Source organism: Ranitomeya imitator, chromosome 4 (assembly GCF_032444005.1).
Source record: "Ranitomeya imitator isolate aRanImi1 chromosome 4, aRanImi1.pri, whole genome shotgun sequence".
Classification (NCBI taxonomy): Eukaryota; Metazoa; Chordata; class Amphibia; order Anura; family Dendrobatidae; genus Ranitomeya; species Ranitomeya imitator.
Window position 1 is genome coordinate 395360734 of NC_091285.1, and position 15162 is coordinate 395375895.

At 40.5% G+C, this 15162-nt stretch overlaps 1 protein-coding gene across 1 annotated transcript in view; it reads right to left on the reverse strand.

The window, feature by feature from the left end:
- Window positions 1–562: 562 nt before the first annotated feature.
- Window positions 563–15162, reverse strand: part of LOC138674521 (store-operated calcium entry regulator STIMATE-like) — a 123701-nt gene continuing 109101 nt past the window's right edge. The window contains exon 11 of the mRNA XM_069762347.1: window positions 563–1029. Coding sequence (XP_069618448.1) covers window positions 988–1029 — 42 coding nt within the window. The 3' untranslated portion in view covers window positions 563–987. The remainder of the gene's footprint in view (window positions 1030–15162) is intronic.

Here is a 15162-nt window from a genome sequence, read left to right on the forward strand (position 1 = left end):
TGGCTGTCATTAAGGGGTTAAGATACAATGTGGGTAGGCCTAAAGAACTTTGAAGTTGTAGACCTTATATGGCTACAGTGATTAAAAAATATATATATTTTTGTTTAAATGCAACATAGTCTACAGACTGAAGTAACTGGTTAGCCCTACAGTTTAGAGGCTGCGGCTAAAATTATTTTATTTATGCTACGGTTAAGAAATCCAGCAAAAGAGACACACAAAAAAATCTCTATGCAAAACAATATATACAATAGCAACAGAGGCAATCATGGTTATATTATAGTTGCTTTAAGTTTCATCATTATTATTTTGTAACATTTTTATAGATACAAAATTTATGTTTCTACAAAAATGTTTCGGAATAATACATTTAAACCACAAAATTATATTCTGAGTTTGACAAAACACACATTTCTATTGGCTCTATGCACACTGGTTTTATATTGCAATGGCTGTTTGACAAATTGCCATCTTAATTTTACCAGGTAGAACAGAGCCGCAGATAAAGGTCAGTAGAAACCTGAAGAAACATCACTTTTACCCCTATATAAAGAATCCTTAATGGACAAGATGAAATGGACGGTTTTATTTGATTTTGTATGTACTGAATCAATGGGCATTGCAATGGCCGCTTTATTTTTTAAGCAACAGCAACATATTAAAGACATGTCTAACACTTTGATATAAAGTAGTGAAAAGAATTATACCAAAGAGTTTGCGTAACTGTTGCAAAAACGGGACAAAAAAACAAAACAATAAATACCGCATAATATGAAATGAAAATGGCAGTAAGCGTTTCCGAGTATATGCTGGATGCCACTGTGGAAGTAGCGGATGTTCTTCATTCACTAGACGTTATGAATAGAATTGTGGAATAATCGTTGCATTGCCCATGTTATTTATGTGCCAATTATTAGCGAACTTGGAGGAACTCATCCCAGAAGTAATAATCACAAGCAGCAAAGAGCTGGATTTCTCACTCTCATGTTAACAATAAGTACGAAGAGGCACTGATGATCCAAGCAAGACCTGAAATCAGAAACATATGGTTAGAAGTAAAGAACTACAGATTTTATCATCTAACACGCCACATTAATCACATTGCAATCATATGAACTGGACCTTTGTGAAAGTGATGTTCCACTTTAAAGTTGAAACTAAGGATGAACACAGCTGCCTCACCCACCACATCTTCAAGACATGAAAATGTAAAAAGTCAGAGGGGAGAGGCTATGTCTTTCCTCATGTGCAAGCATTGCAGGACTCTAGGTATCCATGGTTACGACCACTAGCAACTAGCTATCACTACATCAGTGGACTCGTAACCATGGATATCTAAGGTCCTACAATACCTGCACATGAGGTAAAAAACATAGCCAATCAGAAAAACTATACTACATTTCTAATTTGAAATATTTGCTAATATTATTATTACACCTACTACATAATGGGATGTGATCTTGGAAATGGGAATACTCCTTTAAAGTAAACCTGTCATTTGGATGAAAATGTAATAGAAATGTAAAATTTCTACATGGCACAGGATGACTATGCTATTTTACTTTTTGATACACCCGGATGTTTTTATGCCTCCCTAGGGGGGACTAGTGGGGTATGTACTGTGCCGGCTGAGCTTCCATCAGTATGCACCACTGACTTCCTATTCTTCTCACAATGCATTACATTACATTGCACAAAGCATTGGGAAAGCTGGGTTACAGGGCTTTTATTTTCAGGGTTAGAATCTAGCTTTCCCACAGCTCTGCAGAACCAACAGATAAGTGTTAAATAAATGACATGGTAACACAAAATAAAGCATAAAATAAAGCTGTTTTACAGTGGCTGTTTCATAGCTATCATAACTAACTCTACTTTCCAACTGCTACCGATCTGCCATTAGAAACAAAGCGGAAAATTGAATAAAGGTAAGGAGGAAAACAGAACTTAGAATTTGGAAGCAATCCTGGAGGAGGTTAGTATTGCACTGCTAATATACCGTACTTAGAGCAATGATCAGGCAGGTACATTAATAACGGATATAAATAGTCATTGATCAATGCATGATAATGGGCCAGTAGCTTTCCTACTGTGCTGAGGTCCTGTGTAGTTGCAGCACCAGACTTGTAATGACAAACCTCTAATAAGCAACAGTTTGCTGAAGCAGTAGTAAAAAACAAAAATAAAAGTAATTTATTTACAAAGAATAAATAAAATCTAAAATGTCTTTGCATAACTGTTCCTAAAAATCCTTACAACATAAATCGAGAGGGCAAGGTCGTATATGGTACAATGGTGCATGACATTGTTATAATTCATGCCAATGTTGTGAATTACCAGAAGTATAACCTAGCATTCTGATCAGTAAGGCAGCAGATGTCCGGGTATGTTCTGTATAACAGGGTGAGATCATGATTTCATAAAGCAGAAAATGGAAGGTGCATGACTTAAGGCCCCGTCACACATAGCGAGATCGCTAGCGAGATCGCTGCTGAGTCACAAGTTTTGTGACGCAACAGCGATCTCAGTAGCGATCTCGCTATGGCTACGTTCACATTAGCGTTGCGCGCCGGTGCGTCGGCGACGCAACGGCGACACAACGCGCGACGCGTGCGTCGTTTTTTGACGAAAATCGGACGCACGAAAAATGCAACTTGTTGCATTTTCTTGCGTCCGACGCTAGCGTCGAAAACGACGCACATGTCGGAAAACGCTACCAAAAAAACGCATGCGTCCCCCATGTTAAACATAGGGGCGCGTCGCCGCTGCGTCGCCGCTGCGTCGCCGACGCAACAGCAACGCACATTAGCGAAACGCTAATGTGAACGTAGCCTATGTGTGACACGTACCAGCGATCAGGCCCCTGCTGTGAGATCGCTGGTCGTGTCGGAATGGCCTGGGCCATTTTTTGATCGTTGAGGTCCCGCTGACATCGCTGAATCGGCGTGTGTGACGCCGATTCAGCGATGTCTTCGCTGGTAACCAGGGTAAACATCGGGTAACTAAGCGCAGGGCCGCGCTTAGTAACCCGATGTTTACCCTGGTTACCATCGTTAAAGTAAAAAAAACAAACGCTACATACTTACCTACCGCTGTCTGTCCTCGGCGCTCTGCTTCTCTGGTCTGGCTGTGAGCGCCGGTCAGCCGGAAAGCAGAGCGGTGACGTCACCGCTCTGCTTTCCGGCCGCTGTGCTCACAGCCAGACCAGAGAAGCAGAGCGCCGAGGACAGACAGCGGTAGGTAAGTATGTAGCGTTTGTTTTTTTTACTTTAACGATGGTAACCAGGGTAAACATCGGGTTACTAAGTGCGGCCCTGCGCTTAGTTACCCGATGTTTACCCTGGTTACCGGGGACCTCGGGATCGTTGGTCGCTGGAGAGCTGTCTGTGTGACAGCTCTCCAGCAACCAAACAGCGACGCTGCAGCGATCCGGATCGTTGTCGGTATCGCTGCAGCGTCGCTATGTGTGACGGGGCCTTTAGATACTTGAACTAGTAAGCAGTGAGATAACAATCTGGAAGTGCATTACCATGGGAATGGGATGCAAACACAGAACTGAGGAGAACCATTGTTGTGTGGATAAGGAACAGTGAGAATTGGAGCATAAAGGTCAGTAACGGAAGTTGAGAAGCAGAATACGAGGATACAGTGCGCACAATAATTCTCTCTGTGTTCAGAAAATCTGATCAAAAGATATGGAAAATGTCACTTTTACTTGGAGATGAAAAGTTATTTCCTTTTACAAAAATTAACTTGCTTGTATCATTCCAGCTTAACAAGATGCCAAAGTACTGTAAAAACCTATACATAAGTCCCCAAGTGCAGCGTGTTGGAGAAAGGCCTGCCCAGCACTACATTCATAGCACAAATTACAGACTGTGACATATATAGTTTTCATATGTGCGAAATAAACAATCAAATAAGCGAACAGCTATACAACGACCCCCCAAAACCCCCCCACAAAAAACAGCAGTGCCTATAGCCTGCACTTTATTATAGACGCTTAACACTTGTGCTTTTCACTATGATAAGGTTTTAGCACTGGCTATCTTTACATGGATCATATTTCAGCACCATGTAGACACAAGTCCTAACTTAGTTACTTATGCGAACATTTAGATAAAAGGTTTTAGATGTCATGGCTTAAGGTACCGTCACACTCAGCAACTTTCCAACGATCACGACCAGCGATACGACCTGGCCGTGATCGTTGGAAAGTCCTTGTGTGGTCGCTGGAGAGCTGTCACACAGACAGCTCTCCAGCGACCAACGATGCCGAAGTCCCCGGGTAACCAGGGTAAACATCGGGTTACTAAGCGCAGGGCCGCGCTTAGTAACCCGATGTTTACCCTGGTTACCATTGTAAATGTAAAAAAAACACATACTCACATTCCGGTGCCTGTCACGTCCCCGGCGTCCGCTTCCCTGCACTCCTTCTGCATCCTGTGTAAGCACCGGCCGTAAAGCAGAGCGGTGATGTCACCGCTGTGCTCTGCTTTACATTTACAATGGTAACCAGGGTAAACATTGGGTTACTAAGTGCAGCCATGCGCTTAGTAACCCGATATTTACCCTGGTTACCAGTGAACACATCGCTGGATCGGCGTCACACACGCCGATTCAGCGATGTCAGCGGGTGATCCAGCAACGAAATAAAGTTCTGGCCTTCTAGTTCCGACCAGTGATGTCACAGCAGGATCCAGATCGCTGCTGCGTGTCAAACACAACGATATCGCTAGCCAGGACACTGCAACGTCACGGATCGTTATCTTTATCGTTGTAATGTTGTTCAGTGTGAAGGTACCTTTATAGGTGTATATCCACTTTTATGGGACCTTCACAGTATATTAAGGTATGTGCACACGTTGTGGATTGGCCTGCCGAATTTTCTGCACAGAATCTGCATCTCTTGGCAGAAATCGCAGGCCAAAATGCTTGCGGATTTAATGCGGAATTGATGCGGATTTCTTGTGGATTACTTGCAGATTTCTTGCAGATTGTCATGCGTTGTCATGCGTTTTTTGATGTGCGGATTTGCCTAACTCAATGTATAGTCAATGGGTGCAGAAACGCTGCGTTTCCGCACAAAGAATTGACATGCTGCGGAAAAAAAACACAGCAAACCACGCAGATTTTTCCGCAGCATGGGCACAGCAATTCTCAAATTCCCATTGACTATCATTGTTACTGTACTACACTGTGGATTTGATGCAATTCTGCGTGTCCAAAAGCGCTACGGAAAAGGATAAAAATCCACAAAGTGTGCACACAGCCTAAGGTATGGAAGACCTGGGGTCACACAGGGCCGCCTTCCACCTAACCATTTCATTCCATAATCAGTATTTGGAGAGTTTTTTTTACCTCAGTATTTGCAAACCAAAATCAGGAGAGGAACAATCAAGAGGAAAAGTATAATAGAAACACGCCACCACTTTATTTATCACCCTCTCCTGGTTTTGGCTGACAAATACTGAGGTAAAATACTGACCGAATACAGAATGTTTGAATGTGGCCTTAGGTGTAAGGGTATATGCACACGTTGCAGATTTGGCTGCGGATCCGCAGCAGTTTTCCATGCGGTGTACAGTACCATGTAAACCTATGGAAAACAAAATCCGCTGTGCAGATGCTGCGGAAAATTTCACGCGGAAACGCAGCGGTTTATTTTCCGCAGCATGTCAATTCTTTGTGCGGATTCCGCAGCGTTATATAAAGAAACACCCTAGGATCCACTCTCTACAGAGAAAGCTCAGATATTTTTGTTTGTGGGTTTTTTGATATATATTTTTAAAATGAATGAAAGTCCAGAAAGAGCTTGTAAGGCTGCTCAGCTGTTTTCAATGGATCTTTCTTCCACAACTGATAGGTCTGAGTCAGACCTCTTCAGCACAGACGTTAACAAACTGGAAAAACTCATGATAAATGAAATGAAAGTGTGGTGGGATTTTACTACATTGGACAATTATGTGCAAAAAGACATGATCCCAAGAGGATTGCGCATTAAAAAAATTCCCACCACCATATATTCACAGCAGTTTGTGGATGAATGGAATATGATCCTAAGTAATTGCTCGACTAAATTAATGCAATTAATTATGAAATATGAGGACATTAAGCTGAAAAACATTCAGTCAGAAATTAATGACATTAAAACTAGTCTTGAAAAGAAAGATATCAATAAATATAATGAGGAATTAAAAAATATTAAAACGTCTCTATTGAAATCAGAGGATTTAATTATGAGCCGCAAGAAAAATAAATTTCAACGTGACTTAAGTGACTATCAAAATAATCAGGTATATGAATGGGGCAGGTGGCAGAAAGCATATAAAAGCCCTCGCCCTATCCTGAAACGTACTAATTCCTCTGATACATCTGAGCGCCGAGTCTCTTTCAGTTCCTCAGACATGGATTCTATGGATAATGGGTCTATTGAAACTGGTGGTGACGCAAACATCAATCAAAGTATGGACAACATCAACACTTACTACCGTAGACCAAAAAGAATTAATTCAAAAAACGCAAGAGGTGCGGGGGCCGTAAACATCGCAGGAAACTTCCGCATGGCTACCCGCAACAGAAAGTAACATCTTTTTCAGGTGATTTTTCTAATATTTTAAATATTTCCAGCTGTGATCTTTCAGTTGAACAATTGCAAGTGTTGTCTTTGGGACTTAAATATGCACCGGATCAACGATTTGATTTATTTCATACATTGATGGACATTAATAGATTTATTCGCAATTTGACAGTTAAAAGACATTTTTTTAAACAGGAATCAACTGTCACTGCGGACACTTCTGTTGTTATAAATGAATTCTGTGATCTCACATTTAATGAACAATGTCTTTTGATGAACTTGAACGAATTGAATGGTTCTAATGTATCTTTGAATCGCGATGTAAATCAAGCTGATCAATTCATAACAAAAAATCCATCATTCTACCCCATTCATTCGAGGGTAGACTGCATGGACAGATTCCAGGCTGTCATGGAACGAGATTTAAGATCTTTGGATACATATGTCCAGCAAGAAACTCACAAAGGTAATTTAAATTGGAAGCAGAGCTCTCCATGAAATTAAAAAAATGGACGAGATCACTATAAAAAAGGCAGACAAAGGTGGCCTAATTGTGGTGATGGACACATTGGTCTACAAAGAACAAATGAATGATCTCCTAAATGACAGCACCACGTATAGAAAATTACTCTCAGATCCTACATCTTCTTACAAAAAGGAATTGTTCAGTTTGATTGATGATGGTGCAGCTCTGGGTGTTCTTACTAGAACACATGCTGAATACCTAAAGGTTGATTGCCCCATTATACCTACAATATATGGCTTACCCAAGGTACATAAAGGTGTTACACCTCCACCAATGCGCCCTATATTATCAGGGATGAGCTCTCTAACAGAACATCTTAGTCAATGGGTAGATTCCCTCTTACAGCCATTGGTTACGAGAGTTCCAGGATTTTTGAGAGATTCGAGAGATGTTTTACATCAGCTCTCTAATATTGTATGGTGTGATGGATTTCAATGGATAAGTTGTGATGTCATCTCTCTGTACACCTGCATTCCACAAAATATTGTTATTCAAGCACTTGAATTTCATGTGCATAAGTACAGTAATTACACCATTGATTTGTGCAATTATATCTTGCAGGTTATTGTTTTTTTAATGACTCACAATTATTTTTTCTTTGATCAGCAGTTTTTTCTCCAATGTAAAGGAGTTTCTATGGGAGGCAAACATTCACCATCCGTTGCTAATTTGGTAATGTCATACTGGGAGGAATTATTTCTTTATTCGGATCGTAATCCATTTTTGATGGACATATTCTGGTATGGTAGATATATCGATGATTTGCTCCTCATATGGAGTGGCGATGAATCTACCATACCGGAGTTCCTCAGTTATCTCAATTCTAATGAATTTAATCTTTGTTTTACATGCAGCCATAATTCACACATGATTTCCTTTTTGGACTTGATGCTGCATAGTACTGTTGGCTCTGGTATTGCCACTTCCACATTTCATAAACCTTTATCTGGTAATAGTATTTTACATGCGTCCAGCAGTCATCCTGGACATACAATAAAGTCCATACCAGTGGGTGAGCTGACTAGAATAACCAGAAATTGTAGTGATGCTAGCATTTTAAAGCAAGAGACTGATTTGTGTTGTAAAAAATTAGAAAAAAGAGGCTACTCTAATTGGTCTCTGGATAGAGCCAAAAATATAGTACAACATAAAAAACGCAGTGACATGCTGTTATCTAAAAATAAGAGTAAATTGCATCAAAACCAAAAAATTTCTGCTCCATTAAATACAGTCCTCAATACAATAACATCAAATCTCTTATTTTGAAAAACATTCCTATTCTTTATGAGGATGAGATTCTCTCCAAAATTCTGTCTTCAGGCTGTCAGGTGATTGCAAAAAAGGCTACTACTTTGTCTGATATTCTTTCACCCAGCCTATTTAAATCTAGCAAGGTCTCCCACACATGGTTACATCATAAAGGCTTTTATCATTGTGGTGCTTCTAAATGTCGCACATGTGCGCATTCCACTGTTATGCATTCCTTTACTGATAGTAGTAACAGACAAGAACACAAAATTCAGCAATTTATTAACTGCAATAGTAAGAATGTAGTTTATATGATAACATGCATTAAATGTAATTTAAGCTATATAGGTTGCACTACTCGCATGTTAAAGACGCGTATTTCTGAACATATCACTGACATTGTTGTTTCTACTAATAATAATCGCTCTATGTCTCACGCCTCTAAGCATTTTATTATCAGTCATCAAAGAGATACTGCATTCCTTCGGGTTGTCGGCATTGAAAAGCTTCTGATAACAGCCAGAGGAGGAGATCTGAAAAGATGCTTAATGACGCGTGAAGCCTACTGGATGTTTTGCCTTAACACTTGCTATCCCATGGGTTTAAATGCTCGCAAGGAAATCATGTTTCATTACTGAGAGATCAATGCTGTTTAGTTATATTATATGTTGTTTATATGTCTGTATTATATATTTTCTTTGTTTTTCTCTTTTGCAATATCATTGCGTTTTTATTGTATTAATTACTGATGTATCAGGTGTGGATTAATTCACTGTGATTGGTCACAGTTGCTATTTAAACCTCATTCTGGTGCATAGTAGGCAGCTTTGAAAAAGAACCTAGTGTTCGAAACGCGTAGCATGCTGCTATCTCCTCTCCTGTGAACCATGTTTTTGGACCTTGGATTTTAACTTTAATAAATTGGATATTTTTGGAAGCTGGATTTTCTCTTCTATTTTGTTCTAAAGCTCAGATAAGCCAGCACAATCACCAGTGAGGGAGGCTGGGTATACAAAACCAGTACATGGAACGGTGCACGGAGCATGGAGCCTCTTGGCCACACTAAGGGTGCACCAAGCACCCTAATTAGCATAACTGATTAAACTTCAGTTTTTCTATTTTATAGGGACTATATCCCCTACAAGGCTGTGTTTAGTTCATGCTATCAGTTTGGACTGACAGACTCCTTTCAAACGGTGTTCTTTGCAATATTTCTACAAGACTACTTCACGAACATGACTAACAATGGGGGCCTAATTATCGCCTGATTACTTTTATTACTTATTTTTAGTCTTGGGGCTCCTGTTGTGTAACCAGTTACTATTATACACAGAAATACAAATAAGAATGCATCCCATCCATGCATGCCCCTAGCAGGGGTATCCTCAAAGTCTACGCAAAAGAAAGTTTACCCTTGGTAAAGGAGGAGGTTTCTCACTCTGCAGCTTAGAAGTGGTTTTGATAAAATGGTCATCAATGAGTATGGATGGCTTTATTATGGAGTTTCTTTTAAATTGCTAATAAAATGTTAGACAATGCAAGAATATTCTAAAAGTTTAATTATAATTCTATCTAAAAACCATTTAAGTTAAGCAGAGTTTCACTTGACAATCTAGATGCAGAATCATGACATACTAAAATGTATTTTATGGTCAAAACTGCATCTTAATATTCTGAGCTAACCTTTCCCGGGACATGTATAGGAAGTAGAACGTCTTCTAGGACAGGACATGGATATTAGTGACTCACTATTTCTTGGCTGCAGTGTATGCAAACACCTGCTCACAACCCTGAGCTGCTCCTCTGTACAAGAATGCTAAAAGCCAAACTCTAAAGCTGAAATGTCAGAAACATTTTCAAATGCCTGTGCTGATAACACTAGTATACTCATTCATGCTAGATATTTACCCATTATCCATGGAATACCAGGAAATTATAGCTACAACGTACCAAGAAGTACAACGGTATAACAAAGGACACACATAGCCAACTCTGCATTTAGTATGGATACAACTTCCAGAACTGAGGATAGAAGATCTCTGTTCTTCCGGGGGACCCAGTAGTTGACCTTTATCTAACATTTGATGCATACCCTGCACTCTAAAGAGCAGGTAGTTAAAAGGCAATTCTACATATTCATGAGAAAAAGCAGCAATAGTCTGTGTGTGCCTCTGCTCATTCTCCTGACCGTTCCCCATTCCATAGACTTCAATAGGCAGTTGTAATCTGACACCTCAGTGAGACAGCAGTCTGCCTTGTTTCAACTAACATAGATTATAGCTGTTTTTTTAGAGATGAATTCATGGGACACGAGCATGAAAAAAATAGACTTATACGTGGAAAAATAGGCATATTTCTCTTGTAAAATATATGATAAATTCTCTTATATTTGGTTGCACTATTGATTTAAGCCAAAATTGTTGAAACTACAGTGACCAATTAAAAGGTAACCTATCAAGTTGGATAATGTTATTAATCTGCAGATATGGCATTAAATCTGTGACCAATACTGCTAAAAAGGTGCTTGGGTGCTATACCGAAAGCGTGGCTCATGGGAGAAAGTCAACTTTATCGCTTCCAGACGCAGCTGGCTTTCAGTCATACATGTGTGAAGGAGGGCTTGTTTGTGGGTGTGTCTGCCTGTCTTAAGAATGTGTAATCCCAAATATTCCAAGTCTTTGCCTTAAAAAACTCCTGGGTTGCTTTTGCAGTATGTTTTGGATCATTGTTCATCTGTACTGTGAAGCGCCGTCCAAATACCCTTGCAGCGTTTAGTTGAATCTGAGCACAAAATATAGCCCTGTTCACTTCAGAATTCATCTGGCTGCTTCTGTCTTCAGTCACATTATTAATAAGCCCTAGCAACCCATTGCTAGTGGAAGCTATGCATTCCTATGCTAACCCACTGCCCTCATCATGTTTTTAAAGAGGATGTGGTATACTTTGGATCATGAGCCATTCCAAACCTTCCCCATACTTTCTTCTTCCTATTATTCTGGTACCGGAAGATCCATTGAATCTGTCCAAAAAATGCTTTTCCATATCTGGGCTGGCTTCTATAGATGTTTTTTTCTAGCAAAGTCTAATCTGGCTTTTCTATTTTTAAGGCTGATTAATGGTTTGCAACTTGTGGTGAAGTCTCTGTATTTGCTCTCATGACGTCTTCTCTTTATGGTAGACTTAGACATTGAACATGTACTTCTTAGAGACTGTTCTTCACTTGGGTGGACGTTATGAAGGGATTTTTTCTTCACCATGAAAATGATTCTGTGATCATCCACCACTGTTGTCATTCGTGGACTTCAAGGCCTTTTTGAGTTCCTAACTAGAGCTCTGTATTTGGACTTTTAAATATATCTTAAATAAAATGTGATTGTTTTGTAGGAGTTCCTTATGGCACTGCATTTTAAGGTTTCTTGTCTAAGAAATCTTCAGTTGGCCAAATACCAGTGAAACTGATGTTTCGGTTTAAATAAAGGACATTTTCAAGTCATTTGAGATTAGCACATTATCACTGACATAATGAAGATTACTCAGCTGGAATGCTGTCAGCTTCTACTTCTTTATTGTGGATTTGTACCAAGGCAATAGACTGCCTGACTGGAAAAATTAGTGGTCACTGGGTTCAGGCATCATTTATATGATAAAACCCTAATTGTCATAGAGAAAAATTAAAATCCAAAAGTGATATCCAGAAAGAGGACATACAGACGCTTTTCACAAAATTAGAATATCATCAAAAAGTTAATTTAATTCAGTTCTTCAATACAAAAAGTGAAACTCATATTATATAGAATCATTACAAACAGAGTGATCTATTTCAAGTGTTTATTTCTGTTAATGTCGATGATTATGGCTTACAGACAATGAAAACTCAAAAGTCGTTATCTCAGTAAATTAGAAAACTTCATAATACTAGTTGAAGAATGATTTTAAAATCTGAAATGTTGGCATACTGAAATGTATGTTCAGTAAATGCACTCAATACTTGGTTGGGGCTCCTTTTGCATCAATTACTGCATCAAAGCGGCGTCGTATGGACGCGATCAGCCTGCGGCACTGCTGAGGTGTTATGGAAGCCCAGGTTTCTTTGATAGCAGCCTTAAGCTCATCTGCATTGTTGGGTCTCATCGTCCTCTTGACAATACCCCTAGATTCTCTATGGGTTAAGGTTAGGCGAGTTTGCTGGCCTATAAAACACAGTGATACTGTTGTTTTAAACCAGGTATTGGTACTTTTGGCAGTGTGGACAGCTGCCAAGTCCTGCTGGAGAACTGAATTATTAAATTTCCATCTCCAAAAAGCTTGTCAGCAGAGGGAAGCATGAAGTGCTCTAAAAGTTCCAGGTAGATGACTGCGCTGACTTTGGTCTTGATAAAACAGTTGACCTACATCAGCAGATCACATGGCTACCCAAACTATCACTGATTGTGGAAGCTTCACACCAGACCTCAAGTGGCTTGGATTGTTGTGAATTCCGCTCTTGGGCTCCCTCCGGTGGTTGTAAGTGGCACTTTTGTGAGTTCTGCTCTTGGGCTCCCTCTTGTGGTTTCAAGTGGTATGGCTGCTCCTTGGAATTAGCTGTCAGCAGCTGTTTCCACTGATCGTCTTTTCTGCTCGGCTATTTATGCCTGGCTCTTTCTTCAGCCAGTGCCACTTGTAAATGGTTCCTGGTTGGATTCACATCTCTTTGGATTTCCCTATTATCCTGACCAGTTCAGAAAAGCTAAGTTTTTGCTTGCTCTTTTCTGTCCACAGATTGTGGACTTATCCGTTCTGTGCTTTCTATGTTTGTCCAGCTTATCAGTATGAATTAATTCTGTCTTGCTGGAAGCTCTGGGAAGCAGATTTACCCTCCACACCTTTAGTCAGGTGTGGAGATTTTTTGTAAACTCTGCGTGGATTTTTGTAGTGTTTTATACTGACCACACAGTATTCCATCCTGTCCTATCTATCTAGCTAGACTGGCCTCCTGTGCTCATCCTGATTTCATTCTGTGTATGTCTTTTCCCTCTCCACTCACAGTCATTATTTGTGGGGGGCTAATCTATCCTTTGGGGATTTTCTCTGAGGCAAGATAGTTTTCCTGCTTCTATCTTTAGGGGTAGTTAGCTCTTAGGCTGTGACGAGGTGCCTAGGGAGAGTTAGGAGCATCCCACGGCTACTTCTAGTGTTGTGTTGTGTTGAGCTTAGGGATTGCGGTCAGTACAGTTACCACTTCCTTCAGAGCTCGTTCCATGTTGCTCCTAAACCACCGCATCATAACAGTACAAGTGGCCAAAAATGAATGAAATGCATCTCAAAAGAAGGAAAAGAAAGTTCTGAACCATTTTTTTTTCTGTGCTCTGGTTTGTCTCTTTTTTCCTCTTGATATCTGGGTGGTTCAGGATATATGCTCTGGCATGGATGTTCAGGGTTTGTTTTCTCATGCGGATCAACTTGCTGCAAGAGTACAGAATATCCAAGATTATGTTGTCCAGACTCCGGCTTTAGAGCCTAGAATTCCTACTCCTGATTTGTTTTTTGGGGACAGATCCAAGTTTTTGAACTTTAAAAATAACTGCAAATTGTTTTTTGCTTTGAAACCCCGTTCTTCTGGTGATCCCATTCAGCAAGTAAAAATCATCATATCCTTGCTGCGTGGTGACCCTCAAGACTGGGCTTTTTCTCTTGAAACAGGGGATCTGGCATTATTGAATGTAGACGCATTTTTTCAAGCGCCCGGATTATTGTATGACGAACCTAATTCTGTGGATCATGCAGAAAAAACCCTGTTGGCCTTGTGTCAAGGTCAGGAAGCGGCAGAATTATACTGCCAGAAATTTAGAAAATGGTCTGTGCTCACTAGATGGAATGAGGAGGCTCTGGCTGCTATTTTCAGAAAAGGTCTTTCTGAAGCCCTTAAAGATGTTATGGTAGGCTTTCCTACGCCTGCCGGTTTGAGCGAATCTATGTCTCTAGCCATTCAGATTGATCGGCGTCTGCGCGAGCGCAAAGCTGTGCACCATATGGTGGTGTCCTCTGAGCAGAGTCCTGAACCTATGCAATGTGATAGGATTTTGACTAGAACAGAACGGCAGGAATTCAGACGTCAGAATAGGCTGTGTTTTTACTGTGGTGATTCTGCCCATGTTATCTCTGATTGCCCTAAGCGTACTAAGAGAGCCGCTAGGTCTGTTACCATTAGTACTATACAGCCTAAATTTCTCTTATCTGTGACCCTGATTTGCTCTTTGTCATCCTTTTCTGTCATGGCATTTGTGGATTCAGGCGCTGCCCTGAACTTAGTGGACTTAGAATTCGCCACGCGCTGTGGTTTTTCCTTGCAGCCTTTGCAGAGCCCTATTCCTTTGAGGGGTATTGATGCTACACCCTTGGCCAAGGATAAACCTCAGTACTGGACGCAGATGAGTATGTACATGGCTCCAGCACATCAGGAAGATTGCCGTTTTCTGGTGTTGCATAACCTGCATGATGTTGTTGTACTGGGTTTTCCATGGTTACAGGAACATAATCCTGTGCTGGATTGGAAAACTATGTCTGTGACTAGTTGGCGTTGTCAAGGGGTACATAGTGACGTTCCTTTGATGTCAATTTCCTCTTCCCCCTCTTCTGAGGTCCCTGAGTTTTTGTCAGATTTCCAGGATGTATTTGATGAGCCCAAGTCCAGTTCCCTTCCACCGCACAGGGACTGTGATTGTGCTATTAACTTGATTCCTGGTTGCAAGTTCCCTAAGGGCCGACTTTTCAATCTGTCTGTGCCAGAGCATGCCGCCATGCGGAGTTATGTTAAGGAGTCTTTGGAGAAGGG